Raw genomic sequence first — 27,808 nt, forward strand, 5'->3', positions numbered from 1 at the left:
GGGTCAGAGGACAGTAGAGCTGAAGTGTATGGCTCACCTCTGCACTTTCCTCTGTCACCTATCAGACCTCAGGGACAGGTCACTGAGTGTGGACGTGACACAGATGCTCTCAATGCTGCAAGAACAAACCTCCCATGGAGCAGTGAGGAACAGAGCTGCAAGGGTGATGTTGGCCAGTGAGGGCCCAGCACACTTCTCTAGCTTGTGGGGTGGTGGGGAAGAGGCTGTGAAGCCTGGGGAGGGAGTAGCAGAGTCTCCTTTCTGTCCAGAAAGGAAACTACCACAACCATGATGCAGGTGAAGGCCCTGGCCCCCAGCTAGTGGGGCTAATAAGAATTCTGCGGGTTAAAAACCCCAAACCCGGCGAGCTCTGGTGGCCTAGTGGCAAGAAGCTGCACTGCAATCTCAGAGGTGAGCAGTTCAAATCCACCAGATGCTCTGCTGAAGAAGGAGGAACAACTGCCTCCTGTACCAGTCAGATCCGATTTGACGGTACACACATAAAATAAATAAATAAATAAACAAATAAAATAATAATAAAAAACAAAACAAAACAAAAAAAACCCCAAACCTACCATTTCTCCAATACATCACCCATGCTGACCACTTCTGCCACCTCCATTTGGTTCCAGAGAGTTCCAGGTGGGGGTGGTGGGGGTGGCAGAGACACAAGTAAGAGCAGATGTGGCAACCTGTCTGTGGACAATGTTCCTGGTGTCTGGGCTGAGTTCTTAGCAGTGTGTGGAGTATTGATCACAGGAAGACCTTGCCTAACCTGGTGTATCATCAGAAACAGAGGACGGAGCCCTGTGTCTGGGGGAAAAAGGCTTCTGCAAAGCTGACAGAAAGGCTGCCATCACCACAAGGAAGTATGGACTGTGCTCCGCTGTGCTGTATTAGAACACAAAGAAAGCGGTCTTCCTGTCACAGCCAGTATTCTCATCACAGACCTGCACCCACACCTGCAAAAAACAGGCGTCATGGCTTGTCAGCTTGTTACCTGCCTCGGCAAAAGGCTATACAGGAAGGAGGCAGACCAAAAGGCTCCTATAGGTGATTTTACCATAGTTGGATGGAGGTTTCTGTCCTCTCCTGGCTAACATCCTCCCTTTGTCTCCTAAGCTCTGAACAGATCCAGCAGGCAGGTGGGGAGCACCTCAGTGGGAGGCAAGTGAACAAAGAAAATGCAAAGCTGAAAAGACTCATCTGTTTTCCCACTCAGGACATCTCCACGGCCCTTCATGGCCTCCACTGGCTAGAGGCTTCTGAAGAATACAAAACAGATGTGTCTAGAAGGCTCTGAGGCTCAGAGAACTTTTGTGCCCAGCTCCATTTAGACTGTCTCCACCAAGGACCTTGGAGGCTGCCTAGCATGCCACAGAGAAGGTGCACAGCCATCAGGCTGGACTCAGGAGCCATGTGACCCTTCCTGGGAGATTAAGAGAAATGCACCTGCCCAGAGGTCACATGCTTGTCAGCTGGCTGTGATAGAGCCCTCCCCACCTCCATTCTGAGGAGGAAGGAGAAGCCCAGGACAGGATGACTTGTCTGACGCTGTAGAGAAGGTTGTGGTGAGTCACATCTTCAACTTGAGCCCAGGGTTTTCTCCATGACGTCAGATCCCTGGTCAAGTCTTTTAAGAAACTGGAGTTTGGAAAGAACAGGTTTGAATCATGGCTCTAAGGTTCTGTTTTCTCATTCACAACATGGGCACAATTATAGTAATAACTGCCATGGAGCCAGATGTTATCTGCACTTGATGTGACCTTTACCTGCACTAGAAGGTGAGGTGTAGCAGGGATGAATGCTAGAGGTGAACAACTTGTGGGTGATCTCATCATTCGTCCACCTGTGTTCAGGTGGCCTCATGTGACCTAGGTTACATGCTGATCAAGTGAGCCCTTACTCTCCTTGGGGAGAACGAGAATGACACAGTGAGACAGGCTCTGTGCTGGGTGCTACTGAGTCGATTACGATCGGACTTGCCCTATCTTGTACCATCCTCACCATCTCGGACATGCTGAAGCCCTCTGTTCCAGTCCCTTTGTCAATCCCCCTTGTGGAGGGTCTTCCTCTCTTTCACTGACCCTCTATTTTTCTCAGCAGGGTATTGGTATCTTTTCCCAAGAAATGTCCCTTCCTGACAACATGCTCAAAGTAAGTAGGCAAGTTTCCCCATTCTCACCTCTAAGGAGCACTGGTTCCACTTCAAGACAGACTTGCTTTGTTCTCTGGGAAGTCCATGGGATATTCAGTACTCTTCTCCAATACAGTTCAAAGGTATTGATTCTTCTTCTTCTGCCATCTTTAGTCACAGTCCAACTTTCAGATGCATGGCTTGAATTAGGCTCACCCTTGTTGCTAAACTAACATCAGTGCTCGTTAGCACTTTGCAGAGGTCTCTGACAGCAGCTTTTCCCAGTGCAACGACGTCTTCTGATTTCTTGACTACTGCTTCCATGGGTGTTGGTTGTGGTCCAAGTAAAATAAAATTGTTCACAATGCCAATCTTTTCTCCATCATGATGTTGCCTATTGGTCCAGGTGAGGATTTTCGTTTTCTTGATGTTGAGCTGTAGTGTCCACTTAAAATGACATAAGCTCCAACAGAAGGTGATGTCTAGCTCATTCATTCACATCACAGGTAAACAGAGGCCCAGTGTGGTCATTAAGATGGAGCTGGGTCCATCCTCAATGGGCCAGCAGGGAGCTGGGTTTGACCTCAGGTATTCCTAACTCTTCCCACTATGCTTCACCAGGAGGGGACTCAGCCCGGGGGAGAACCCTGCACAAGGACATCACCTTCTTTTGGAGCCCAAGTACTGAACCTGGGAAAAGGAGGAAGGAAACAGCCACCTCTTGCCCTGTCTTCACTCCGGCCCCAGGCCCTGCTAATGGACTTGTCATTCCCTTTTGGCCCTTCTCAGGCTGACTGGAGATAGCAAGCCCTGCCCTTCCTTTCTAATCTTTTCCTATAATTTCACTATTGGGCAGTATTACATCTAGCAGCTTTGGAGAGCCACTCAGGCAGGGCCCCGGGCGTGGGGGGACTGTGCTATGGGAGTGATCAAGGTAAATGCTGGGCATTTTACTAAAACGCTGAAGTGTGTATGCTGACAGTTTAGTGTTGAAGCTTTTACTGGCATCATTACAATGGGGGAACAAAATGGATTCAAGGTCTCTGGGGAAAAGCTTTTCAGAATGTTAGGAGGACCCTGTTGGTCACATTTTTAGGTGAAGTCTCCCATGCTTCACCTGAAGCCATCCTCTGAAAGACAGTCATGTAAGACTTTACGGGAAAAGTGTGGGTGTTGGAGCAATAGAGACCCAGACCGAGTTCGAATCCTAGCTGCTTTAGGACAAGTTGTGAGACCAATGTCTTAATGGCCCTGTACATGTTTTCTTGTAAGTAAAATGAAAATCATTCTATTCATACTTTAGAGGCGTGACTAAGCTCCTAGGAGGCTCCCAGTTTCCCCTCATCCCATGTCCCAGTATCTTCTCTTTCCATTTCCCATACAAGTGGGTGCTTGGTTGTCTAGCCACGTAGCCTGTGTTCTGGCAGGGGTGTCTTCCTCCACCTACAGAGACACCATGCTTTCCTCCACGAAATCTTCCCTTCTACCCAGCCAAGTGCTGTCTGAGGTAGAGTGTTCTCGCCTGACCTAAGTTATGGGTCTGCATGTGTGCAGGGCAGCAGTGACTGCCCATCCACACGATGGGTCCCTCAGCAGGACAGACAGGGCAGGCCTCGCTCTGTCCAGAGTCACCCCAACTAGGTGGGCACACCTAATACCTCTGGACTCTATAAATCAAGAAGAGGTCATACTAATACGTTAACTATATTAAAGTGTATATAAGTGTATATTAAAGACTCTTAGAGGATAACTCTTTAAAACAAAAGCCAGACACCCCCCCAAAAAAATTAAATCTGCAATGACTTTTAAGCAGAACAAGCTTAATAAGAGCTTTGTGCGAAGTTTTACTACCCCCAGAAATTCTTTGCTCCTTTAATCACCACTCCACATGCTTCAAAACTGCCTTCTGTCTAGAAATCAAGGCCTAAAACAACAACAAACAAACAAAAACCCACATACACAAACTCAACCAAACAACAGAGCTGAGCTGCATTCCCAGGCTTAATTCAGACATGAGGCTGCAGGAGAGCATAGGGGAGAAAAGGCTGTGCCAGTGGCCGGAGAACTGGTCCTGAAAGCCCAAAAGTACTAGGGCTGGAGTTTAGCTTCGTAACCCAGGCCTCAGACTGGTGGGGTGAGCAGTTCAAGTTATACTCGCAAATTTGGAAAGCTGTGTGAGTGAGTCCTTTAACTGCCCTGTGCTTAACCCCAGCAGGAGGCAATGCCATCACCTGTGATAAGCTGAGCGCCCCATAGCACCCACTGAGGCCAAACTGGCTTCTCAGAAGGCTTTTGGGAAACAGGGACGTGGGAGTTTTAGGTTACCAAAAGGTAAGGCAGCCCATACCTTCCCTCCCTTCCTGACAGCAGGGACATGGGCCAGTGGTATGGAGACTTGGGAATGAGTTTTATTGACCAGCAGCAGGAGATGGAAGAGGAGTGCTAATGTTGGCTTGTGTAACCCGCCTGTTGGGCGTGTCGCCTTAAATGAGTGAGTGTAAAATTACATTAATTATACACGTGGCAAAAGACACACAACAGACAATCCAATTAGCTCCCTGGACACATGAGGATGGAAAATGCTGTAAGCCCTTTTGAGGAGAAGGCCAAAGTGTGCCACAGACAGCACCTCCTCCCCTGCCCCTCTGCAGCAGGGGCTGACCACTTAGGGGGTGAGGGAGAGAGCAGCTAGGGTAAACATAGCTCATCAGAAGAGAAGTTGTTTCCTCATTGTGACCCATGGGAAAGAACACAGCGGTGGCTTGGAAGCATGCCTTCTTATCCTGCTTCAATCTGTCCTCTTGGGGGGGAAGAAGGATGTATGGATGTGCATGTGCATGTGTACACACGTACAGGCAGAGGGGAGCCAACAGCTCATGCACCCAGAGCAGGACCTGGCACATGTACACCTGGCAGGTCCTCAAGAGCCGAGCTGGGCTGTACTGAAGTGGTTTCTTCAATGACGGGGGAGCTGTGGTCATACCATCTGCAAAACACCCAGGCCAGCTTGGACACTTCCCCTAGAGGGTTCACAGTGAGGCAGGGGTCCTGGCTGCCTGGCAGAGAAGCCCACAACAATTGCACCCTCTGTGGGCACCAAGTGAGGGGTGTGGTGTGGTGCCAGGCAGCAGTCTGGCAAGTGGTGGTGGCAAGGCATCACCTGGGGATGCTGGGTAAGTCCCCAGGCAAAGAGAGCAGGAGTGGACACAGTATCTCTCCTCTAGGCTCATCGTTGCATAAACATCATGCATCCTTTACAGCTATAGATGCCCACTTGGTGCAAAGATCAGTGAAAATTTCACTGATCTCCATCTGTGACAAGGCCTCATCTGACTGTCTTTCCTTATGGGGAGCCAGGGACAGCACTGACGGACGCGGGTGTCTGCCAAGACACCCACAGGAGGCGCTCAGACAATGTCTGCGCACTGGTTCACTTTCCCTGCAGAGGTGCAACATCAGCAGGCAACAGTTTTAAAACAAAAGAAGGAAATACTTGCCGTATTTCCAAGCTCTAATGCAGACTTCCTCCACACACTGCTCAATGCCTCCTCCAGCCTCCAGCTGTGGCTATGTCCTTAGAGAGATGGGAACACTGAGCTTCACGGGGGTGTGCTCCCTGGCCCAGCTCTAACCTTCCTCCCATGCCCAGGCCTGTACCCCTGCTGGAGTTAGCTACTGCACAAGGGCCTTAAGAGTATGGCCACCAAGCTGAGCCAGAGTAGGCTGGCAAACTCCAGCCTGTAGATCAACTCCAGCTGGCCACCTGTTTTTGTAAATAAAGTTTTATTGGAACACGGCCACAATGAATTGTTTGCACACTGTCCACAGCTGCTTTCACTCTATGATGATGGAGCTGAGTAGTTGCAACAGAGACCATATGGCCCACAAAAACCTAAAATATTTACTATCTGGCCCTTTACAGAAAAAGTTTGCCAATTCCCGAGCTACACGATGGTTCTCAAGCCTGGATGAGGGGGCAGGGGACAACAAAACTGAGGGCTTTCTTAATTCCAAAGAAAAATCTGGACTAATTAGCTGATTTTAACCTCCCATTTGTCCTATGAAACAGATGAAGCAAAAATGAGCCTCATTTTACAAAAGAGAAAAATAAAGTCCAGTAACATGAAAGCATTCTCAGGGCCAAGATTTAGCCAGCCGGGGACAAGGAGAGTAAGTGGCAGGCCAAGGGTCAGCAAAGTTGAATTCTAAGTCTCCCACCAAACTTTGTGTGACGTTAGGAATGTCACCAATCTCTGAGCCCCGGTTTTCTTGGCCATTGGTCTCAAACAAAACGATCTTTCATCATCATAACACAATAACCAGCATTCATGTCCAGCTGGCTGGCCCCAGTGCCTCCGTGCTGACGAGCTCACCAATTCCACTCTTGCCACAATGCTGGGGAACCAGTTCTTCCCTCGCCCGCCAGCACAAACATTTTGGGGCTGTGACTCCCAGCCTTGAGTGCTTCGAGCGGGTTGAAAGTGTTCAGCCCCGCTCTGTGGGGTCCCCTTGGCCAGAAACGGGCTTGACTTAGGATGGGTGTGGTTGAGATGGAGGATGGAGGTAGGGGCTAAAGTAGGTGATTTCACCTCCAGGTGTTAAAGCTCTGGGAACCTCCCAGAGACTGAGTCTACGTGTGTTTGCGGGTATGTAGGCCTCCACACACTCTTTTCAGGGGCACAGAAAAAGGCATTGGACCAGGAACAAATGGGCAGAAACCCCTAGCTGGCAGTGTGTCCAACCACTGGGTGCCAACAATCTAGGCCAAATATGCTAGTCACGGGAGACACAGATGTCAGCAACAGTCTTCATTCTCCAGCCCCAACCCTCCAAGGAGTCACAGGGTGGAGAGCTCAAATGTAAACCCAGAGCAACACCATGAGGCAGGCAGGCACCACATGCACTGGGAGGTGAGGGTGGCCCACACCACACATCAGTGACACCTACGCAACAGGTTTCCCTGGCCAGAGAGAAAGTGGAAAGGGTTTCTGGGCAGAGAACAGCCTCTAAGCGGCACAGATGCAGGAGTGGGCATGGTGCCGAAGGGCCTGATGATACACGATGATGATCAAGGGCTGAGGCCACCTAGCCAAAGGGGAGGGGGCACTGACCTGTGCACAACCACTAGGTGTGCATCCTGAGACTCACTTACACGTGCCTACCCTTTCAAAGGGGTATGTATGTTTTCATTCAAGTTAAGAGCTGAAGGCCTGTGACTACTGGCAATCTGAGCTCCTAACTGCCTGGGGTTGCTAATTTCCATCTCCTGCTGGCCATTTCTGGCCTGTTAGATTTTTGTCTCCTTCCATCCTACCCTGCTCCTTCACTAAGCCGTCCTCAGGACCTGAGCACTCAGCCCTCTTTAATGCTTGTGAGGGAGATGGAATCAAATGATCGAGGTGAGGGTTTCCAGTACACATTCCCAGCCCTGGGGGCTGCTGGCCAAGATCCAGACTAACACATTTCTTCTTCCCTGATTCTACTCACTGCAGGAGAGATCGCTTTTGGGGGAAGGGAGGAGCTGAAAGCGAACGTGGGATCCAGAACACCAGTTCTTGGGGATGCAGGGGGGACACCTGCTTTCCAAGGGAAACAAATCCTCTCTCCACCAAAAAAGACTGCCTGGTGCTGCAAAGGTATTACAGTGCTGCCCGCCAGCCTCCACACCATCATTTCCTCCACCATCAGTTAATCACGACAACACCATGGAGGTGAGATGCATATTAAAAAGGCACTGACTGCCTTGTCTACCCAGAGAATTCTTGCTCTACTTTAAGCTCTCCAGACACAAGTGTGAGCTTAGCCTTCCTGCCCTATCCCTTCATGCTCTGACAGACAATTCCATATATAAAGAATCAGCATGACCAATGAGCAAGGGAAATACAGAGTTCCGGAAGCCACCAACCCGGAATGTCCAGATTTCAGTGCCATAAGCATTAAGAGTACTAAAGGGGGAGCAGCAAAGTTGGCTGACATTTTTCCTTTTAGTTTTACAGTGTCCTGGAGGATTTCTTATGCTGCTTCCTCCTTGCAGGTCAAAGCATGATTGAGGGCTCTTCTTTCATTGCGTAAGGATGAGAGGCGATGGAGAAACAATCTGAAAAGGCTGCCCCACAATCACCCATGCTACATGACTGACACTTGCCAGACCTCAGCAGCATCTTAAGCAGCAGCTCGGTGGTTTGCTGGGAGCATGGCCCACAGGTTTCTCCAAAACCCCCCTGCTCCACCTGCCTCACAGGACTGCGGGCTAACAAATGTCAACTATTAAGAGCTAACCTCACCTAAGGGTAGCTGATCTCCAAATCAAGTGGCTCAGGATCCTTGCTGCCTAACAAGACTCTTCAAGAAGCCCCTTTCTTTGATCATTCCTTCCTTCTTAGCCCAGTCACAGCAGCCTGCCCACCTGGTCCACAGCATATAGCAAAAGAACTGAACAGGCCGCTGGTTCCATGCCCTTGCTGAGAATTTGTATTCCCACCTCAGATCTCCATCAGAATCACCTGGAGATCTATTATGAATTACCCAGGGAATCTTGTTAAAATGTAGTGCGTGAATCTATATAACTGGAATGCACAGAAATTCTCAGCAGGCGACTGAACCAGAAAGAACTGGTTCTAAGCACTGGATGGAAGGCACGCGAAATACACAGGAGCTGTGACAATAGCCTTGAGCACACCAAAGATTGGGGAAGACAGGACAGGATCTGGTAATGCGTCGTTCTACTGTATACGGGGACATGCATGCATCAGAGCTGATTCAACAGCAACCAACAAAAAATTCAACCTGAGCTTGTCTGAGAACTGCAAGTAGTCCTCATGACTCCCACCTGATGCTGGGGGTTCCTCAGTCAATTCCAGAGGCATAACCAGGGTCTGGGAATGGTCCCCTCTTCCACAGGGTCTTGTCACAGTCTCTGAGATCACATCACCAGGACAAAAGGCCAAGCTTTCTGCATCTCCCTCAAAGATCGTGATGCCCTCAGCCCCTTCAGACTCACAGAGGCCAAGGACCTATTCTGATCACCATCACACCACTGGGGTCCAGCTTCTCTAGTGCTGCTGAAATTGTATAGATGTAGAGACCTTGGGTCGGACATGCAGGACTGAACACCTTCGGTGAGGCCTTCTTGGACCAAACTGACCTGACATTGAATACGTTTTTGCAAAAATGAAAGTGTATTCTGCATCCAGTAGGAGAGAGCCTGCAGATGTGATGGAGAAAGACAGAGATCAAGTTTGTGGGCCTTGTGCTGGGGATCAACGGCTGGCCACCGATGGGGTGGAGACAGCAGGGGCTGAACAATGAAGAGCTCTCTGAATGCCTCACTGAAAACCTGGAACTTTCTTTTGGGAAAAGGAAACGCTTGACAGGAAGAGTGCTTGATGGAGTAGGATGAGTCACCCACCAACCTACAGCGACAGCAGGCAGGAGTCTAGCCACTGGACTATGTGTCCTTGGGGGCCTTTTGCCCTGATCCTGAGACTCCGCAGAGCTAGACAGCTGTTTGCTCATGATCAAGTGTGCTGATGGAATGAATGCATGATGCCTTTGGGAAGGACCATGGTGTGGATTTCTCCCATCCACGTACTAAGCAGGCCCGACCCTGATTAGCTTCAGGGATCAGGCACATTCAGGGTGGTTTGGCCAGGGACTAGACTTCTGATCACATTTCCAAGCTCCTCGATACAACTCCCAGATGGTGACTCAGGTGGCAGTGTTTCTATTTTACAGGTGAGAAACTGAAGCTCAAGTGACACGCAGGTGAAACTCACCAGTGACAGAAATCAGGCATATAAGCAAAGATCCATTTGCTGGGCCAGAGAGCTCTTTTCCTCACCTCACATTAAAGAGCCTGAAAGGAAGTGAATCAGAGGCTTCAGGCAGGACCAGGGAACAAGGAAGCCACAAGCAATGAGGAATACTCAAGGGATCCATCAGGTACCACGTGTTTGCCCTGTACAGCGCCTCACGGGTTATCACTTCCTTGCTTTGTCACAACTGCCCTGAGAGGTTGGAGCTATTATGACACCCAATTATCAGATGAAGTAACTGAGGTGCAGGGAGACAATTCACAAGCAAACTCCGGCTGTGACACCCCCCCCTCCCCCAGAGGTCAGAACAGAAAAAAAATTCACAACCCAAACATGACGGCCCGTATCCCCCAGTACTTCACTCCATCTAGCTGGATGCAAGAATGCCCTCTGATCCCAGTCCAGTGCCCCTGGCCCAGTGCCCAACCTCCCCAAAAAGGCAGTGTCCTTTAGGGAGGCAACATCTAAGGGGTCCACTCTGATCCATGTAATGTCAAAGCATGTTATTATAGGATTCTGCTGGAATTTTCTTTTGCAAATCTGTTCTGCTACAAAGGCAAAGGAATTTGACTTTTTTTTTTTTTTTAAAAAAAAAAGAAGGGGTAAAATCTACAGCACCATAATCTCTCCCCTCCCTTTGCAGAAAATGGAGGTCGGGGCAGGGACAAGTGTGTCTGCCAACTACGAAGAGACAAAACAAAAACACACCCCTGCCCCATGCCCACAGGGGCTCCCGTTGTGAGAGGCTGGAGGACAGGGGCAGAGACAGACAGCAAAGCGGCTCTCAGACACATGGGGAAAAACTCAATTTTACAAGAAACTCAAAGCAACCAACCGCAGGTCCAAAAGGGGGAAAGGGTAAAGCAGCCCAAGCTCTTAATAAACGAGAGGTGACGGCAGCTGTTGACACCAATCCTTTCAGGATCGGATCTATAAAAGTCAGAGCTTGAGAGTTGGTTTACAGCTTGGGCTGAAAGGCTCAGGAAAGGGACATAAGTGCTGGGGTCCCCCAGGAAGCAAGGGGCAGCAGGGTGACCATTGCTCAGGCCTCTGGAATCCCAACAACTCTGAGAAAAAGGGAGCCAGGAGGGGTGAAGATGTGGGAGTGACAGTCTCAACCCCAGGGCAGGGCCAGGAGTGCTGTGTGCTGGGTTCCCCAGTGTCAGCTGGCTCTGCGTTAGGGGGCAGTCGAGGCCCACGGAGCCGCTGGGTGCTTTGTTACCGAGCAAATCTCCAAGGCGCTGACTGCTGATGCATAGCTAACCGGGCAGCAGACATTGATTTATGTTCAACTTTCCATTTCATCAGGGAGAGTTACGGCGCTACATGTGGAGTTCACCCTTTTTTTTTGGGGGGGGGGGAGAGGGAGAGACGACTCAAGTGTGCAGACACAAGTGCGTCCACACACATGCACATAGGCACACGCGCCTGCCAAGGCCACAACTTTTTTTTTTTAAACAGAGGGAGGGTGTGGGCTGAGTCTGCGGCTGAGGGAGCCTGGCACGTCAGGAATAACCTTTTGTCCACCGTTGCTAGGAGCCCTAGTGCAGGTCATCTGCCGCTGGGCAGACGCTAGGCACCAGGCTGGCTGCGGGGCGGGGCGCGGAGCACAGCTTGACCTTTGTGGAGGTGGTGCTGTGAGGGGAAAAAGGCTTCTTCCCTCTCTCCTGCCGGGGCCCCTGCTGACAGGCCAGGCCATTGTGAAGGGAGGTCTGTGTGCAAATCCACTGAGCAGGACTCAGACTGGCCAGGGGTTTTACAAAGCTCCTGAGCCCCTTTCATTTGACAGCTGAGCCAAATAAGACCCAGAGAGGGAAGGATGACTCTGGTGGACACACAGTAATCTGGCAGCAGGGCTGGAATTCAAATCCAAGGCAAGGGTCTTCTCAGTGCCGCTGGCTTCACTCAAGTCACCAGAGAAGGGGGCTGCAGCTCAGAGCCAAAGCAGTTTGGAACAGGTGGGGGCTGGTGGTCGGGAAAAGCAGCAGCCCCCTACCTCCAACTGTGGCCCAGAGCCCAGCAGTTGGGGTGCCCCGCCTCTTCTCTAATCCTTCTCAGCGGGGGTGACCCTGCCTTCTGTCAGTCTGGAGGCAGACAGCAGGGTGAGGGGGGTAGATGGGGAGGGCCCCTTCTGTACCCTGTAGGAACAGACACATTCACCCCTGATACCTACAGCACCACCCTCTCCTGTGCCCTGTCCTCCTCCACAGGCCATTGCATCTTTCAGACTCCACTGGCCCCTAGTAGGACCGAGAAGGCAAGAGGCTGGAGGGTGGACCCAAAGATGGGAGAGGATCTGCACCCCAAGACAAGGGAGGGTTCCTCAGGCTCAGTTTCTCACCACTACTTCTGGCTGCTTCTCCAGCTCCAACACCCATCCCATAAGCCATCAGTCACTGCTCTCTGGCTTACCCAGCTACCACTTCAGTTCAGGTGCAACCATTTCCTGAGGGGACCGAAGCACAGATTGCATGCCGGTCAGCCGCTCCAAACGGGCTTCTGAAGAACACAGGTGCTCTTCCTGTAATTGTGTTATTCTTAGGAGCCTCACAGATCCCACTGTCCTTAGGTTAAAGGGCTTAGTGTATCTTCTTATGGCTTTTCTTGCCCCAGCCTTGCCCACTTCCTGGATCCATCCCCTACATCCAGCCATCCAGGCCTCCTGCCACCTCAAGTGTATCCTTTCATATCCACATGCTGGCCCAGCCACTCACTTGCCAGGCTGCCTTCTCAAACTAGCCTTGGCTCAAATGTCAGCACCTTTCCCAGGTGACACCCTAGGGCAAGTGTAGCCTCTTCCTCAGCACTGGGGCATGTCCCGTGAATCCATGATCGTGCACGGCCTCCTCCACCAGTGTGAGCCCCTCCAGGGCAGGGTTTGGGCTGTCTCTTGTTGGCACTGTACACACAGCTGGATGAACAGGAGGCCATGCACTTTGAGAAGATTGATGAAGTAAGTAAGCCTGGCTAGCTCTCACAAGAGTAAGGTTCCAGCTCTTTCACCTGCCTGGCCTCAGTCTGCCTGCCTGGAAAGTGGGAATTCTGGTCACTGGTCCCAGCCAAGGTCCCAGCCAACATGCATTGAGTCCTCACCAGGCCAAGGCTTTGGAAACTACAAGGCCAAGGTGGTTCTGTTCTTCTCAAGTCTTGTACAGCCCCAAACTTGTCTCCCCAGCACAGAGAAGTCCTTCCTGCTGTAGGAGCTTTCAGATGCACATCATTTCATTCTATATCCTACCAGACAGGAAGTGGATAATACTGGGCCAGCTCTCACGAATTGCCTGTGTATTTTCTTATGTACACTGATCTTCCCCAGAAACAGAATACCCCTTGTTACCCCCCTCCCCATCCCCAGTGCTTTCTACTGAGCATCTGGCCTTTCTTTAGTCACCTCCAATGTGCAGAAGCTCACTTTTATTAGGTATGTGGATGGCAGAAATGTCTGCTGAGATTCAAATTGGCTGCCTCCTTCATTTCTTTCAAGGACCTGGGATCTAAGGGTTGGAGCCTCACAGAGGCAGGTCTCAGTACCTTCTATACTACAGAACTCCAGGTGCTTCAAGAGAACAACCAGAGCGGCTTCCCTCCCAGAGAATCCCCAGCCACTTCTGCAGGAGCCGAGGAGAGCAAAGTGCTCCCTATCATCTCAATGGGAGAGGTTTGAGGTCATGTGTGCGTGTGTGCGTGCGTGTGTGTGTGTGTGTGCGCGCGCGTACATGCATGTGCGCATTGTTCATTTTCTGGATCCTTTTTCTGGTAACTGGGCTAATATATGTCATTTCATCTCTTCCTCACTTCTTTTAACCACCAGGGAAGGTTCTCTGGGGCAAGACCTCAGCCCCTTTCTAAGCTGAAGTTTGGCCAGCAGGGATGAGGTCTGGCACAGAGTGGGCGGGACAGGTCAATCTTTCCCATGCCCTACCATGACACAAAGGACCTGGGATGGTGGGAGCAGGGCTGAGCTGTGCCCAAGTTAGTTTGGATCCCTCCCATGACTGGCTTTTCCAGAGAGGGCATCTTCTTTAGCTACTGCTGGCTGCAGCACTCAAGTCCTTGTCTCCATAGAACTGATGGAGTTGTTACAGATGAACTGTTCCAGAACAGATCAGGCCAGGGCATTAATCAGCCCTGGGGACTCAAGTGGCTGCCCGCTGCCCACTGCCCACTGGATGGCATACTCTCCAAGCAGGCCCATCAATGCCTGTCCTAAACTTTTCCAGCCTCCTCCTCCTCCCCGTCTCTCTATTTTACACATCATCCCAGCCAGGGCTGTACTACCCTCAGGTAGCCCTTCCTGATGTCCTATCTTGAAAGGCCTCTTCTCTGTCCTGCTTCAGGGTATGGTCCTCCCTGTTGGTTCCATCTGGTTGGCTAGGTGCTTCAGTGGGTAGATCATGTAATTAAAGCCCAGAGCTAAGTCATAAGCCATGCCCATGGGAGATGGATGATGACAGTCACCACCCCTTTCTCTCTTCTGGACCTCCATTTCCAAGTATATAAATGAGAAGTGTAGATTAGATGAGAGACGGCAAATACAAAGCTGCCTACTTCTGTGGACAGCTCAATGCTGGTAAAACAGTGTATCTGTGGAGTGGAAAGACAGCTTTAGAGTCATCCTCAACACTGCTTGGAGCAGAAACCAATCAGAGCTGGCATCTGAGTGGAGACTAGACTAACTGCTCTTTTTTAAAGATGGTGATGGTTTATCAGTCTCTCGACTACCTGTCCCTCTTTTTTTTTTTTCATTTTTTCCCTCCTTTTTTCTTGAACTCTAGTTTCTCCTCTTTCTCCAGCCAACCAGACACGTATCCATGTCTGGAATTCTGACTGTCAGATAAAGAAGCGGGAAGCCTGGGTTTAGCCTCCAATTACAGACTTCCATTGGTAACCGGGCAGGTCATTCACCTTTCTGAGTCTCACATTTCCAATCTACTCTGCAGAAATCCAGAGCAAAATGAAAGCAAGCTGCACACCCAAAAAACACTACATCACTGAAAACAATTATTGGAATTTAAAAACAAAACAAGAACAAAAACAGTCTGTACCCAATGTTCTCTGTGACCTCTGCCCTCCTGCAACTCCCCAGCTCTCTGAACCTAGAAACCCTTAGTGGACGGTGCCCTCCTGGGCCCACGGAGCTGGAGACCCACCCAGGCCAGTGGGCCTAGCCAAGGCCAAACTGGGTTTGCCAGATGTGCAGCCCAACGGAGTTAAGCTGTGTGGAAAAAAAAACCAAAAAAAAAAAAAAAAAACAAAAAACACACAAAACAAACCAACAAAAAAAACGCCACTGCTTGATTATGTAAAATCCATCCAGATCCAAAGCAGAAAATCAAAGTTGGAAGGGCCCTTAGAGGCCATCTGGTCCAGCCTTTCCCATCTACTGGGATGAAACTGGGGCCCAGAGATGGGGAACAACTTGCCAAAGGTCACTTAGCAAGTGTGCAGGCAAGCAGTGAACTAGAACAGACATCTAACATGACCAATCTTGAACACGACCCTGGGCCCCCTAGCCAGAATGCTGGTAATATGAGCAACACAAATTTCTGTTCAAATATTTATTTACTGAGACCTCAGTACCTGCCAGGTGTTGAGGATATAAAAATTTAGGGCAATCTTTAGAAGGAGCACAGAGAAATAGAAGGCAATTGATAAATTCTACCAGGACCCCAGGAACCACAAAGTATTTCTCAATGGTGCAGAATGATCAGGGCAGTTCCCATGTCACCTCCCTGCCAGTTCTCAATTAGATCCTACCTCCTGCCACTGGACCAGACAAGTATTGTCCACCTAGGGGACACACACACACACACACACACACACACACACACACACACACAGGCAAACAATCAGAACTGAGTGGCTGGATGGCTGAACTTTCTGACCCCAGGAGTGGCCTGGAAGTCAGAGGCCAGAGGAAGGAAGTCTTGTGTGTTGTTTTCGGAATAGTCAAGGTTGGGTTAGTTCACTGCCCTCTCCTACTCATCCTGGAAGCCCCCTTGCTTGTAGATTTGGAATGAGAAATGGAAATCCTGACCTGAAAACTTGGCCAGTCCCCCGGGATGAGTCCTTGGTATAGAGCTCCTCGCTTGGGAGAGCTGCCTACTCAGGCCACATCCAAGGAGGGGAAGAAGTACAATTGTTGGCAATAGATAAAGCCCTTGATACCATCTCTATTTCCCTCCTAATATCAGAGCTGCCGCCTGCAAGATGAGCGAGGGGCAGGGCTGGCAATCAATGGCTAATATTCCTGTTGAGAGCTCGCCTGCTCCGGAAATGGGCAGCCACTACCTCCTTGCAGAGAGATATCCTTTCCCCTGAGCAATGACCCAACCTGAGCAGCTCAGCATCTCGGCTAGGAAGGAACATGCCAGACTGATGGGGAAATGATGGCCAGAAAAGGGGGTAAAGAATCACCCGAAGTCACCAAGAAAGCTGAGCCCATGCACACAGGCCCTGCTAGACATCCCAGCTGTGTCTTGGTGGCTTGCCCTGATGAATACAATAGGACCTCAAGCCTAGAGGGTCTAAACGTTACCTTGGTTACCTTGGTTTGACGATGGCTGGTGGTGACTAAATAAGGGCAGAAATCAGTCTGAGCTCTCTGACCACACGCCCAAGAACGTCACAGGGGAGGGCCCAAGAAGTATGCCTGGAATTAGGCCCTAACCATGGACAATTACACCAGAGCAGGAAGTTAGGAACTGCCCACAAATCAGGTCAACCGGTGCCCTGACCTAAGACTCAGGACAAACTAGAAGTCAAGGGCTTATTTAAACAAAATAAAACAAAACCACAACTGGCTACTGTCCATCTCAGATAGCAGCAGGCAGCAGCAAAAAAGACACAGATGGGGCTCACCTGCACCCCCCCCATCAAGGACATCCACTGTCTCAGAGGCGACACATGCCCGGGAAAACATCCCACCATCTTCAGTGGCCAGGGATATGGCTACCCCTTGGCACAGGTGATGCCTTCAGGCAGCCTCCCACAGATTTCCCCTCAGGGAAAGAAGGACAGTAGCTTGCACTGTTCCTACCTTTTGTGTCTACGGGCTTCCAGGGTTAAGGTCACACTCTCATGGAAGTCTCTGCCCTAATATCTATGGCCGTATTCCAAAGCGCATCTAGCAACCCAGCAATGCCTAGTCTGGCCTAATCTCATACATTTATTTCTGAGGCTGGACTCATCTCTACCATTGGAGAAGCCCTCCGTATCAGCATCATGCTAGGAATACACACAGATCCACAGGTAGTGATCAATGTCCTCAATCACACTCTCTCTGAGCCATCTAATTATGCCTTTCTTTAAGCAGGGCCCCCAAATTTCCCCAATTCCCTCTTTGGTGGTGAGAGCATGTTTTAACCCTCTCTTGGGAATTAACATCAAACAAGATGTTCTCACCCAGGTGGAAATCCCTTTAACCTCCCTAATAGGCACTAAGTCCCTCAGTAGCTTGAATACCCAACACCAGAGAGCCTTGCCCTTCCAGGACACCTGCCTTGCTGCTGGGCACACCCTGAGCAAAAACACGCTGGACTTTGCTCCAATACTCCCAGTTCTGAACTCTTGGGCTTCACAGGAACAAATACATGTTTCTGCCTGTTTTTCTACAACAGCTGGTTCCAGGTCTTTTTATCTAAGAGTTCCAACTTTCGAAAGGAGCAGGGAACCCTGGTGGATTCTCCACCACAAGAAGGCGCAAAGGAGACGCGTTTTCCTCAAGAGCGTCCTCATGAAAATTCCTTACAAGCCTGCATGAGATACTTCTTCAAGATAACACCTCTCAGTTGTGACATGGTTAATACCGAATAAGACCCCTGGAGGGGAAGGCAGAGACAGAGAGGTAAGGTGGAGAGGGGTGGCAACCACACCCAGCCCTGTCGGAACAGAGCGAGGATCCTGTATGTGCCCAGGACAGGGCCAGGCTCTCGACGCACGTGGGATCGGTCTCTGCCTGTGGCGGGCAGGGAGCGGGCACAGACGCCTGTGGGACACCGGCTGTGATCATACTCGGAAAGAATCAAGTGGTTAACCAGAGGGAAAGGATTCCAAGACCTGCCAGGATGGTGGGTTTTTTTGTTTTTCTAGATTACGCCTAAGGTTTGTAGTTTAGACAGGCAAAGTAAACAGTGACAACGACAGCAGCAACAAAACAGAAACAAAGAACAGTTTACAGGTTATGGAGAGAAAAAAAAAAGCCTTTTGTTTAAGAGCAAGCTCCACACAGACTTGGACACTACGCCTCCCCCACAAGGGGTGGACTGTTTCGTGACAGCAGAGCTGGTGTGAAGAAAATAAACTTGAGCAGACACCACATGTGCAGAAGAGTGGTGAACCCGACTCTTCTAGCCCCGTTTTTTGGAAGAAGTTGAGTGAGGATGAGAGGGGAAGGGTTAGAACCAATGTAAAACAACTGTATTTAGACCATGGCAAACCGGACGACTACTCCCTCCCACCTACCCTGAGTGGAAGAACAAACACAGGACCAGACCAGCACGTACCTGAAAGAAACCTGGCGGGATGGGGCCTCCCGGCATCCCATCATTGGGGGGAATGTTGCCAAGCACGGGGCTCGGGGCGGCTGCTGCACTCTGTGGAGACAGGAAGGTCGGGGGTTAGAAGTCAGACTGACAACCAGGGACAAAGCTCCACCCCTAACTCTCCAGGGGCCCACTTCCTCCTGTGCCCACCCAAGTGTTATCCAGTTACCCTGTAGGTTTAAAAACCAGACTTGGCTTTGCTTCGCAGGTGTACCGCTTACTGGGCACATGATAAACTCTCTCAGCCTCCATACCTCATCTCAAAAATGGAGAACCATGTAAAGGTTCAGAGTGGCTGTCAGTTGGCATGAGAAGAAATGGCAAGAGTACTGCATACAAAAATACAGGCTGTGAAATGGTCAGGGCTGGCAGGGAGGGAGGGAGGAAGGAAGGAAGGAAGGACAGACGGACGGACAGATGGAATACTGGGCATTTTTAGAGCAGTGAATCTGTTCTGGAGTAGGCTGTTATGGTAAGACACCAAGACCCAACGGCACAACATAAATTGTGAACCCCAATGCAAACAATAAACAAACTTCAGCTGATAATCATCCATCAATAGTGATTCATGTGCCAGTCACACCTAAAGAGAGGCACTTACAGCAATGCAAAGCAGTAGCATAAGCAAACCACAAAGCTGAAGGTTTGAATGCATCCAGAATCACCACAAAAGAAAGCCCTGCTGAAAGAAAGATCTGCTTCCGAAAGATCAGTTGTCAAAAGCCCCACGGAGCACAATTCTGTTCGTACACACCCGGGGCCACCATGAGCGGGAGTTGGCCAATCATCAGCCTGTGGTGGTAGCAGAGTGGTTACTGTTATAATGCCCATGTCTTTCCTAGATAGACCTGCTGAGGGCAGGTGAGGAGATTTAAAATGTTCATGACCTTTCCAAAAGGCCAATGGATACTGTGTAGAGCAAAACCAAATCCCATCCCAAACAAAAAATACCAGCTGCCATCAAGGTGATTCTAATTCATGGTGACCCCACATATGTCAGAGTAGAACTCTGTTCCACACGGTTTTTAGTGGCTGGTGTTTTTTTTTAGGGGGGAGTCCCAGACCTTTCTTCTTAGGCACCTAAGGTGGACTCAAACCTCTTCTGTTTCTCAGCCAGGGGTTTAACCACTTGCACCACCCAGGGACACCCAGGGTGAGCAGATCAATGAAGGTCCCCCAACAGGCAGAGACACACAGTGCTGTCTGGAACACCCTCAAAAAGAGTGAAGAGGGCAGGGCATGTGCATGGCCCTCTCAGGGTCTTGGGCGCCCCTGAAGGAGACGAGCTGGCCTGCTCAGTGGGGACTTTTCTTTTTAAGCACCAGCCTTTACCTGGTGCATCTGCCTCAACAAAAACCTCCCAGGAGTGAACAGACGTTACTCTCCAAAGTCTGGCTTCCTTCCAGACAATCTGTGTCCAACCTGTTCATGCAGTCGGCATGTCTGTGCCTGGCCCCGTGCTAGCATGGGCAGGTGAGGCTGAGGGAGGCTCAGGCCTGAGCGTCTATCTGGGCCGGGTCCCTGCTCTTCTCCACCGATTCTAAACCCCAGGACCTCCTCCTGCACAAATACCACTGCCAGCCAGAGCGCCCTGCCCAAAGGTTGAGAAACTGAAAGGCAATCCTCAGTCACCTCCTAATGCCTGGTTGGTTCTCTGGGGGCAGGAGTGAGCCCCTTAGTTAGGGAACAGAAGGCTTCTTTCTGTTATAACCACAGCCTCCTCATCACCACAGTGAAAGAGCAACTCTTCTTTGGTCATCGAGAAGAAACCAGAACCCATAGCTTCCAACATGCATGGAAGAAAATGAGATGCGGTGTGGACCCCTGGTGCACAGCACAAAAACAATGGCTGACTTGAAGGCGTGCATCTGGGGCCAGATGCTGCCACATGCACTAGCAAGTGATGGCTGGGGGCAAGACACTTAGTCTCTCACAAACAAGTTTCCTCTAAAAAGTAGGCACAGTTGTCCCACCTTCTTGCCAGTTTGTGGAAGATGTTATGGGCTGTGTTTTGCTGCCAGCCTCTCTGTCAGCAGTCAAGCACTTAACTACTTTCACTTGGTTTTACTAGACCCCAGGTGGAGGGAACGGAGGTAGAGGGTGGACTCACTGAACATGATTCTGTCTACGGAAAGCAGTCCACTCTGTAATTAGAGCGATTCCTCCAACCATCCATCTAAACACTCCTAATGTGTTTACAAGTTCCAAACATCACATAACAGAGGCCTCCTCACGCCAGCAGAGAGCTGGGAGGCCCAGGTTTGTAGCCACAGCCCTACTCAGGAGGACGGCCTCACAATCCCTGCCTCGCCAGGCCAGCCTCACCCTTCCTCAGCATTATCTGGGCTGGGGGTCGCCTGGGGAATCCGTCAGGTTATCCATTAGCTGCATGGCTGTTTGTTTGTGGTTGGTGGTTCAGTGAAAATGTAACTTTTAAAATTTATAGCTAATGATTACTCCCTGGCAGGAGTAGCAAAAAAGGAGAAAAAAAATTTTTTTTAAAAAAACCAACCCAAAACCAAAACAGGATGAGGTAAACATAAGCCTATATTTTCAAGTTCTTTCAGAGATTGGTTTTCAATTTAATTCTTTAATCCTCAAGAACTTCTTTTGGAAAAGTGTGGATTTTCCTCATGAAAACTGCCCTAAGACACAATTCCCTCTTTCACCACTACCCCCAATTTGAAATGTCAACTTCATCAGAGACAAAAGTGTTATAAATGTTTAAGGCTGTACCTGAGTAATTTTCTTCTGCCCTGTGTCTTTTAAAAAACAGGAGCCCTGGTGGCACAATGGCTAATGCTTGGCTGCCAATCAAAAGCTCGTCAGTTCAAACTCACTTAGCTTCTCAGGAAGAAAAGACTGGGTGATGTACTCCCATAATGATTACAGACTAGCAAATACAATGGGCATGCAGGGAGAGGATGGGTTACCTCCTCCCACAGGATTTACTGCCTTTGAAAATCCACTGGTGGGTCAGCTATGGGTTGGTTCACAGCTCAGGTCCCTATGAGCCCAGACAGACTTAAAGACTCGAAGAACAGTAACTGTCCCTAACACTCCATTCTAACTACTAAAGTCTTTAAATGCATTTTACTATCCCCTTCATTTTCTTAAATAGTTGTTGTTGTTATGTGCCGTAGAGTCGTTTGCAACTCATAGCGACCCTAAATAGAAGTTGTCTATACATCCCTCCAAGCTTCAGATAATCTCCAAAAGTCACCTCCCCATTGAAAGAAGAAGTTCTTATATAGTGGATGAGAGGCATATATAACTTTGCAAAGTGGAGGCATCTTTCCTGGTCATGATCTCTTTTCTGAGTAACTCACTTCCTGTTCAAGTCTACCAGGTGAGTTTGGGGGGGACACCTGTAACAGTCATTACATGACAGTGGGAGAAGGCAATGAACTTGAGAAAACCAAACTCTCTTTAGCACTAAGCATTTTATTTGACAAATGTGGCACCTAACTAATTGTGAGACAAGGACAAGGTAGAGCTCCCTGGAATGATATGAAGGGGAGTCTGGTGGAAGGGGTCTTCTGTGTGCTACCAGACAGAGGAGGTTGTCTTACCCCAAAAGTGTATGAAACCTCTCACACAATCCTCTCTGTATTCCCACATGATCATCTGAGGTAGACAGAAGCGTCTCCACTCAACTGAACACTGTCTCCATTCTTTCTCAAGAGCTTATTAGATGCTTTCTTTCTCAGCCGCCAGTCCAGAAACAGAGCTTTTTCATGTTTTCCAATTCAACAACTTCTACATGTATAATTCAGAGACACTGATTACATCGTACGTGTTGTGAACCATTATTATTATTATCCTTTTCTGAATCACTCTACTGTCAATTAACATAACCCCAGTGTCCCCTAAAATGTTTTGATTTTAAAGAAAAATATGAACAGCATCATTAACTTGATTTTTTAAAAATTAGTTCTTATTGTTTAGTATAAAACATTCTTTTTTTTAAAAAAAAGGCAAAGCAAAAAGAAAATGAGTTACTGTATTTTGCAAAACATTGTCATGAGCCCCTTTTTATTTCTCATGAATTGGTCATAAGAAACAAGATTTTTTTGTAAACCCAGTATTTGGAGATATGTCATTTTTTTAACCAACTTAATTCAGCTACCACTGAGTCAATTCAGACTCAAGGCATTCCTAGTTGTATCAAGAGCGGAACTGTGCTCCGCAAAGCTTTCAACAGTGGATTTTCTGGGTGTAATACTGCTAGACCTTTCTTCTAAAGAGTCTCTGGTGGACTGGAACCATTAACCTTTTGCATCATTCAAGAACTCGGTACAAAATGATATCTCTTGATATTCTGACCCACCTTTTGGATCACACCCCCTTTTCAAACTGCTTAGTGGCTACTTACAGATCTACTTTTTTTGGAAAACATTCATATCCTCTGCTATTTGAGTATCTGACTTTTATCCTTGGTGATATTATAGGATCTTTACATACCAAGTATATAAGACATAAGGGTATGTTACAATTTAAACTTTTAAATGAAAGCCTTTAAGCTATGAGTGACTTTTTCGTGGCTCTCTCACCCCAAGATCTTATTTTTCTGTAAAATCTGGAATGAGTCAAGACTTCTAGGACCTGGACTGACTAGGTGGATGGTCCACCATTCTTTGAGTGCAAAGGATGGGGTAACCATGATTCTAAGCAGTCATAACCAATCTCATCACTGTCAGGTTCATCTCAAATCACAGCGACCCCAAAGGACAGTGCAGACCTGCCCCACCCCCAGCATGTCAACAGGCTGCAAATCATTTGAACTTGGTCCTGCAGAGATGCTAGTGACTGCACCCTGCAGACCTCTCGGCTAGCACCCTATCATTTTAACCACTGTGCCACCAGGCTCAGCAGGCGGAGGGCACTGAGGGAAGGATGTGTTGTTAGCAGTGACTGGGGTGGCAGGAAGCTGAGGAGACAGCTTTTATTGTTTAAAGCCTTTAGCAGCAAAATTAAGTAGTCTGCAGCGTTTAAATTCATATCCTGAGTGATGACAGTCATCTCTGTTCCTCTTTGAACAGACTATGTGTTCAAAATGGAAAACTTTTAAAAGGGTCAAAAAAGTAGGAAGAAGAAAATAAAAACCAACAATCAGCATCATAGAGAGACAAAGGTGTTATGAGATAGGGGAACACTCATAAATTTACCTTATAAAATCCAATCTAAGGAGACTTCCACTTCTATACTTAGCCAAATACCCACTGCACAGTTACCTTACCCACCCCCTGAACCCCACCCTACATCTTGAAAGCAGGCGCTGCTTTTCCTCTCCCCAGACACAGTGCATTCTCAGGCATACAGCAGGTGTTCAATAAATGATAACCAGCTTTATTATTTAAAGACCTGCTCAAACCTGACCTCCCGGAGCCAGGACTTTCTGGGTTGCTAGGAATCGGCTTCTCCCTGCGGTTTCCCACTTCGAGTTAGAGCTCCATTAAGGCACTCAGCACAGCATCTCGTGTGAGTTTTCTTTAAAAACACAAAACCCACGTGAAACTCACCAAGGCCGACAGTGTGCCGGGGCTGCGGTAGGGGCACGGGGTACAATCTCACACAGGAGGAGGTCTGGAGAGAGTTCTGGATTCATAAACCAGATGCCTTACACGTAGGCTGTCGCTTAAGCACAGAGCCCACCAGCAATCCCATCCTGCTCTGGGTCTCAGTATCCCCACCTGTCCAACGACACATTAGGTGGAGGGGAAATGGCCTCTAAGATCCAACTTGCCTACTGCGCTCCCCTGCCCTGACCACATGCCAGGGAAGCCAAGCTCTATGTGAAAAGGAAGACTATCCTTTCTCGAGGGAACTCCTAATTTTAACTCCATTAAAGCGGATCTTCTCTGTTCATGATAGGACATTTAGAGATCAAAGATTAAAACCACCCAGAAACCTATTTGTGATGCGTGCCTGCAGATAACAGCCGCTGACAGTCGAGTTCAAGCCCTCCAGGCCTCTCTCACTATGGTTTCCCCTAAATGTAGCCACACATGGACTTCTACAGCAGAATGTAATGGGACGTGCGTTCAGCAATGCACCCCATTCTCAATTTTTTTTCTTTTGCTATTTTAAAAATTATTTGTCAGACAGTAAACAGAAATTCCACAGGGCAGTATGCCCACGCCAGCCAGCCTCTGCACCTCTAAGGCGGGTGTCATTCACTACAAAAGCCCAAGGTCCCTGCCAGCAGAGCCTGGAGGTCAGGACAGAGACTGGAACAAGACTATGTAGTTCAGAAAATTTTCTTACAAGTATTTTTTTTGTACACTGCCAAGGAGACTTCAAGGAAATTTGATCCACAAACTATCCCTCTCTGGGACTTGGGGTTAACTCTCTGACCCCCAAGCCCTGCTGGGATGTTCCAATGCAACAAATCATGCCAAGGCCATCCCACCTGATTTTGGATAGTGAGGGATGTTTGAACAACGCCCCCATACACAGACACTAGGAGAAATATGTTCTCTCTGCCTTTCCCCAGGGTAGGTAGCCTTAGTGGCACCGTGACCAAGAGATGAGCTACGAAACCAGCCAGCCACTTTAGGGGAAAAAGCTGGCCATCCATCCCATAAAGATTTACAGCCTTGGAGACCCGATGGCGGGTACAGGTCAGTCAGAACCGACTCTGGACAGCAGTAGCTTTTTCTAAGAGTGAAAGAAGCAGCATGCAAACCTGGCCTTTAGATCCAAGGGACCTTAAGGAAAGCCCTGCTAAGAATCTGGACTTTGTGCTCCAGGCAATAAGGAAGAGTTCTAAGAAGAGTGGTCTGTGGCCTAAGCATCTCTCTGGAATCCAACTCATCCAGTGCTAAGCATCACCCAAGCAACGCAATAACCCTGATCTGTGGACAAGCAGCTTGCCCAAGTGTGGTGCTGGGCCCAGTCCTTGCTCTGTAGCTAGCAAGCATCCGTGACTGCAGGGACAGCAGGGCCAGTCCAGACCAATCAAGAGACAAGCTCCCAGGCGCCTTCTCACTTTACCCAGAAAGAGGAAGATCTGAGTGGGCGAGTCAAGGATTTGGGGAAACATATCCTACAAGATGTCATCTTACCTCACTCCATAACCCCGAGTTAGCCTCACTTAAAAACTACCATGGGCTTCCCCCTCCCTTTTAGAGTTTGTCTTTAAAAGCAGTTCTATGCACATGAAGCTACTGGAAAACAGAATACAAACAAATGCTCAGAGTGAATCGTGGGACTCCGGCCAGGTTGGCCAACTCCTCCTGAATGTTTTACAAGGCTGCAAAATGGTACTTTGTTCTGCAATCCCCTCCCTTCATGTCCCACCCCAATACTCAGGCTGTGGCACATAGAAACGAAGGATCCACATGTGAAACCATTAAGTGTAGTCATCTTTCACAGAAGCCCAGCAAACAGGCCACGTGGACTCAAGATGCCAGGGTGGATACAGTGTGTGCTGCAAGCATAGCAGTGCATGCATGGGAAATGGGGATCACTTAGGGGCTCACAACAGAACCTCTAAGGCTATTAAGGCGGCAAGTAAAGAACGAATAAACGAAGGAATTCTTGTGCGTCTGAAGAAGGGAGGAACTTTTGGGTTCATACCATTAGGGTAGAAGTTTCCAGATCGCTGTGCAAAATGCCAGACTGGGAAAGAAGAATTAATATTCACTTCTCAACATCACTGAATGACTTGGGCTCTTCTGGGGCTCAGCTTCCTACAGGGAATGTTAGCAGCCACAATAAATGAAAGAAGTAGATAAGGGCACAAAAAAACTCATCATCCAGGATAAGAGTGGAAGAAGTAGGATCCAATGAGGATAAGGCAACACCGCAAAAGAGGGAGGGCTTCTTTATGAACAGACCCTAAAATCTGTTTTAGAGAACAGGGGGTTGTTCTAATTCTGCAGCTTTAAGAAAACAGAGCTGCTGCTGCTATGTGAAGACAGAACCAGCTGGCATTAAAAATAGGTTCAGATGACAACACAGGAGTGACACAGGATCTCTGTCTTCAAATGAGCTAGAGGTCCTCATATGGAAGGGGGAGTGGACATGCTGTGACTTGTCATTAAGATATGGGCCTGGGTCCAGCAGTAGATGGCCCCAAGCGAGAAAGATGACTGGATCAGAGTAGCAGAGTCCGTCATTTTAGGCTACATTCGTTTGGTGGCTGCTTCAAACCTTGTCACAGCGAAAGCATAGGTGTCTTCGAGTTAATTCCATCTCATAAACAACCTCATATGCAAGAGTGGAACTGCCCCATGGAGTAGTGTAGGTTTACAAGGCAGACTGTGAGGTCTTTCTTTCACACAGCCACAAAGTGGGTTCATACTACTGATCTTTTGGTTAGCAGCTAAGTCCTTAACTTCGTTGCTGTCATCAAGCAGATTATGACTCACAGCAACCTTGTAGTTCAAAAAAATGAACTACCCATAGAGATCCAAGGTTGTCAATCTTTAAAGCAGCATCATGCCTCCTCATCTTTCTCCCTAGGAGTGGCTGGACGAACTCCCAACCTTCTGGTTAGCAACCAAATGCTTCATCTTTGGTGCCACCAGGGCTCCCCTAAAAGCATTCAGCTGCATGTGAGCTTTGGTGCTGCCTCCCTGGAGCCACACACTCATCTGAGCTTCAGTTTCCTCAGGTGTTAAAAGGGGAAGGAAGTCCCATTACTGACGGCCACCTGGACTTGCATGAGGAAAGAGCCCTGAACTGTCGGTCTCAAGAAGGGTTCCAGTCCATCTGTAAGCTGCCTGCTGTGTAACGGGGGTGAGCTTTGCCATCTCTAGCCTTTACTCCTTCAAATGAGGGGGCTGAAGGGTACTGCTCCAATGAGATCGGAGGTGCCACTTTAGACAAGCACTAGTAAGAGGACCCCTGGATGAAGAAGTCCTGGCCTGCCGCCATCAAGCCGTAAGGCCCAACGAGGTCTGTGCTGATACAGAGGCTTCAAAAAGTGTCTCTTCATGGCCAGATTGGCCCAAGAATGAGAGTGAGCCAGGGGTGCAACTGTCCTCATCTGGATCCCACAGACCAGAAAAAGGGTGGTTGAAGGAAAGTTATTTCTCAACAGAAATGAGAAAATACCATTTCAGTATGACCAGCAAGGAAACCGAGGCACAGAGATGCATGGACCTCAGGGTCACAGAGTTACTAAGCAGCTCCAACTTTAGTTATCTGTCCTCCTCGACCCTAGGTCTTGGGTTCAAGACACCAAAACAGCCTTTCCAACAATTCCCGTTGTCGCTGTTAACTGCTGCAGAGATAGACAGCCTGGCCTCCTGAAAACCTTGTGTGTGGTGGGGCTAAGACGGCTGATCCACAGGGCTTTCACTGGC

General features: G+C 49.0%; 1 protein-coding gene across 7 annotated transcripts in view; it reads right to left on the reverse strand.

Moving 5' to 3' along the window:
* SSBP3 (single stranded DNA binding protein 3) overlaps positions 1-27,808 on the reverse strand; it is a 181,632-nt gene that overhangs the window by 33,332 nt on the left and 120,492 nt on the right. For 5 of the 7 annotated variants that reach the window (XM_006879717.1, XM_006879715.1, XM_006879714.1 and 2 more), the window contains exon 5: positions 18,456-18,545. The exons of the other annotated variants lie outside the window; for them this stretch is intronic. In XM_006879717.1, coding sequence (XP_006879779.1) covers positions 18,456-18,545 — 90 coding nt within the window. The remainder of the gene's footprint in view (positions 1-18,455; positions 18,546-27,808) is intronic. 7 annotated transcript variants of the gene reach the window in all.

This window comes from Elephantulus edwardii, unplaced genomic scaffold (assembly GCF_000299155.1).
Source record: "Elephantulus edwardii isolate Elephantulus edwardi_28Jun2011 unplaced genomic scaffold, EleEdw1.0 scaffold00005, whole genome shotgun sequence".
NCBI lineage: Eukaryota > Metazoa > Chordata > Mammalia > Macroscelidea > Macroscelididae > Elephantulus > Elephantulus edwardii.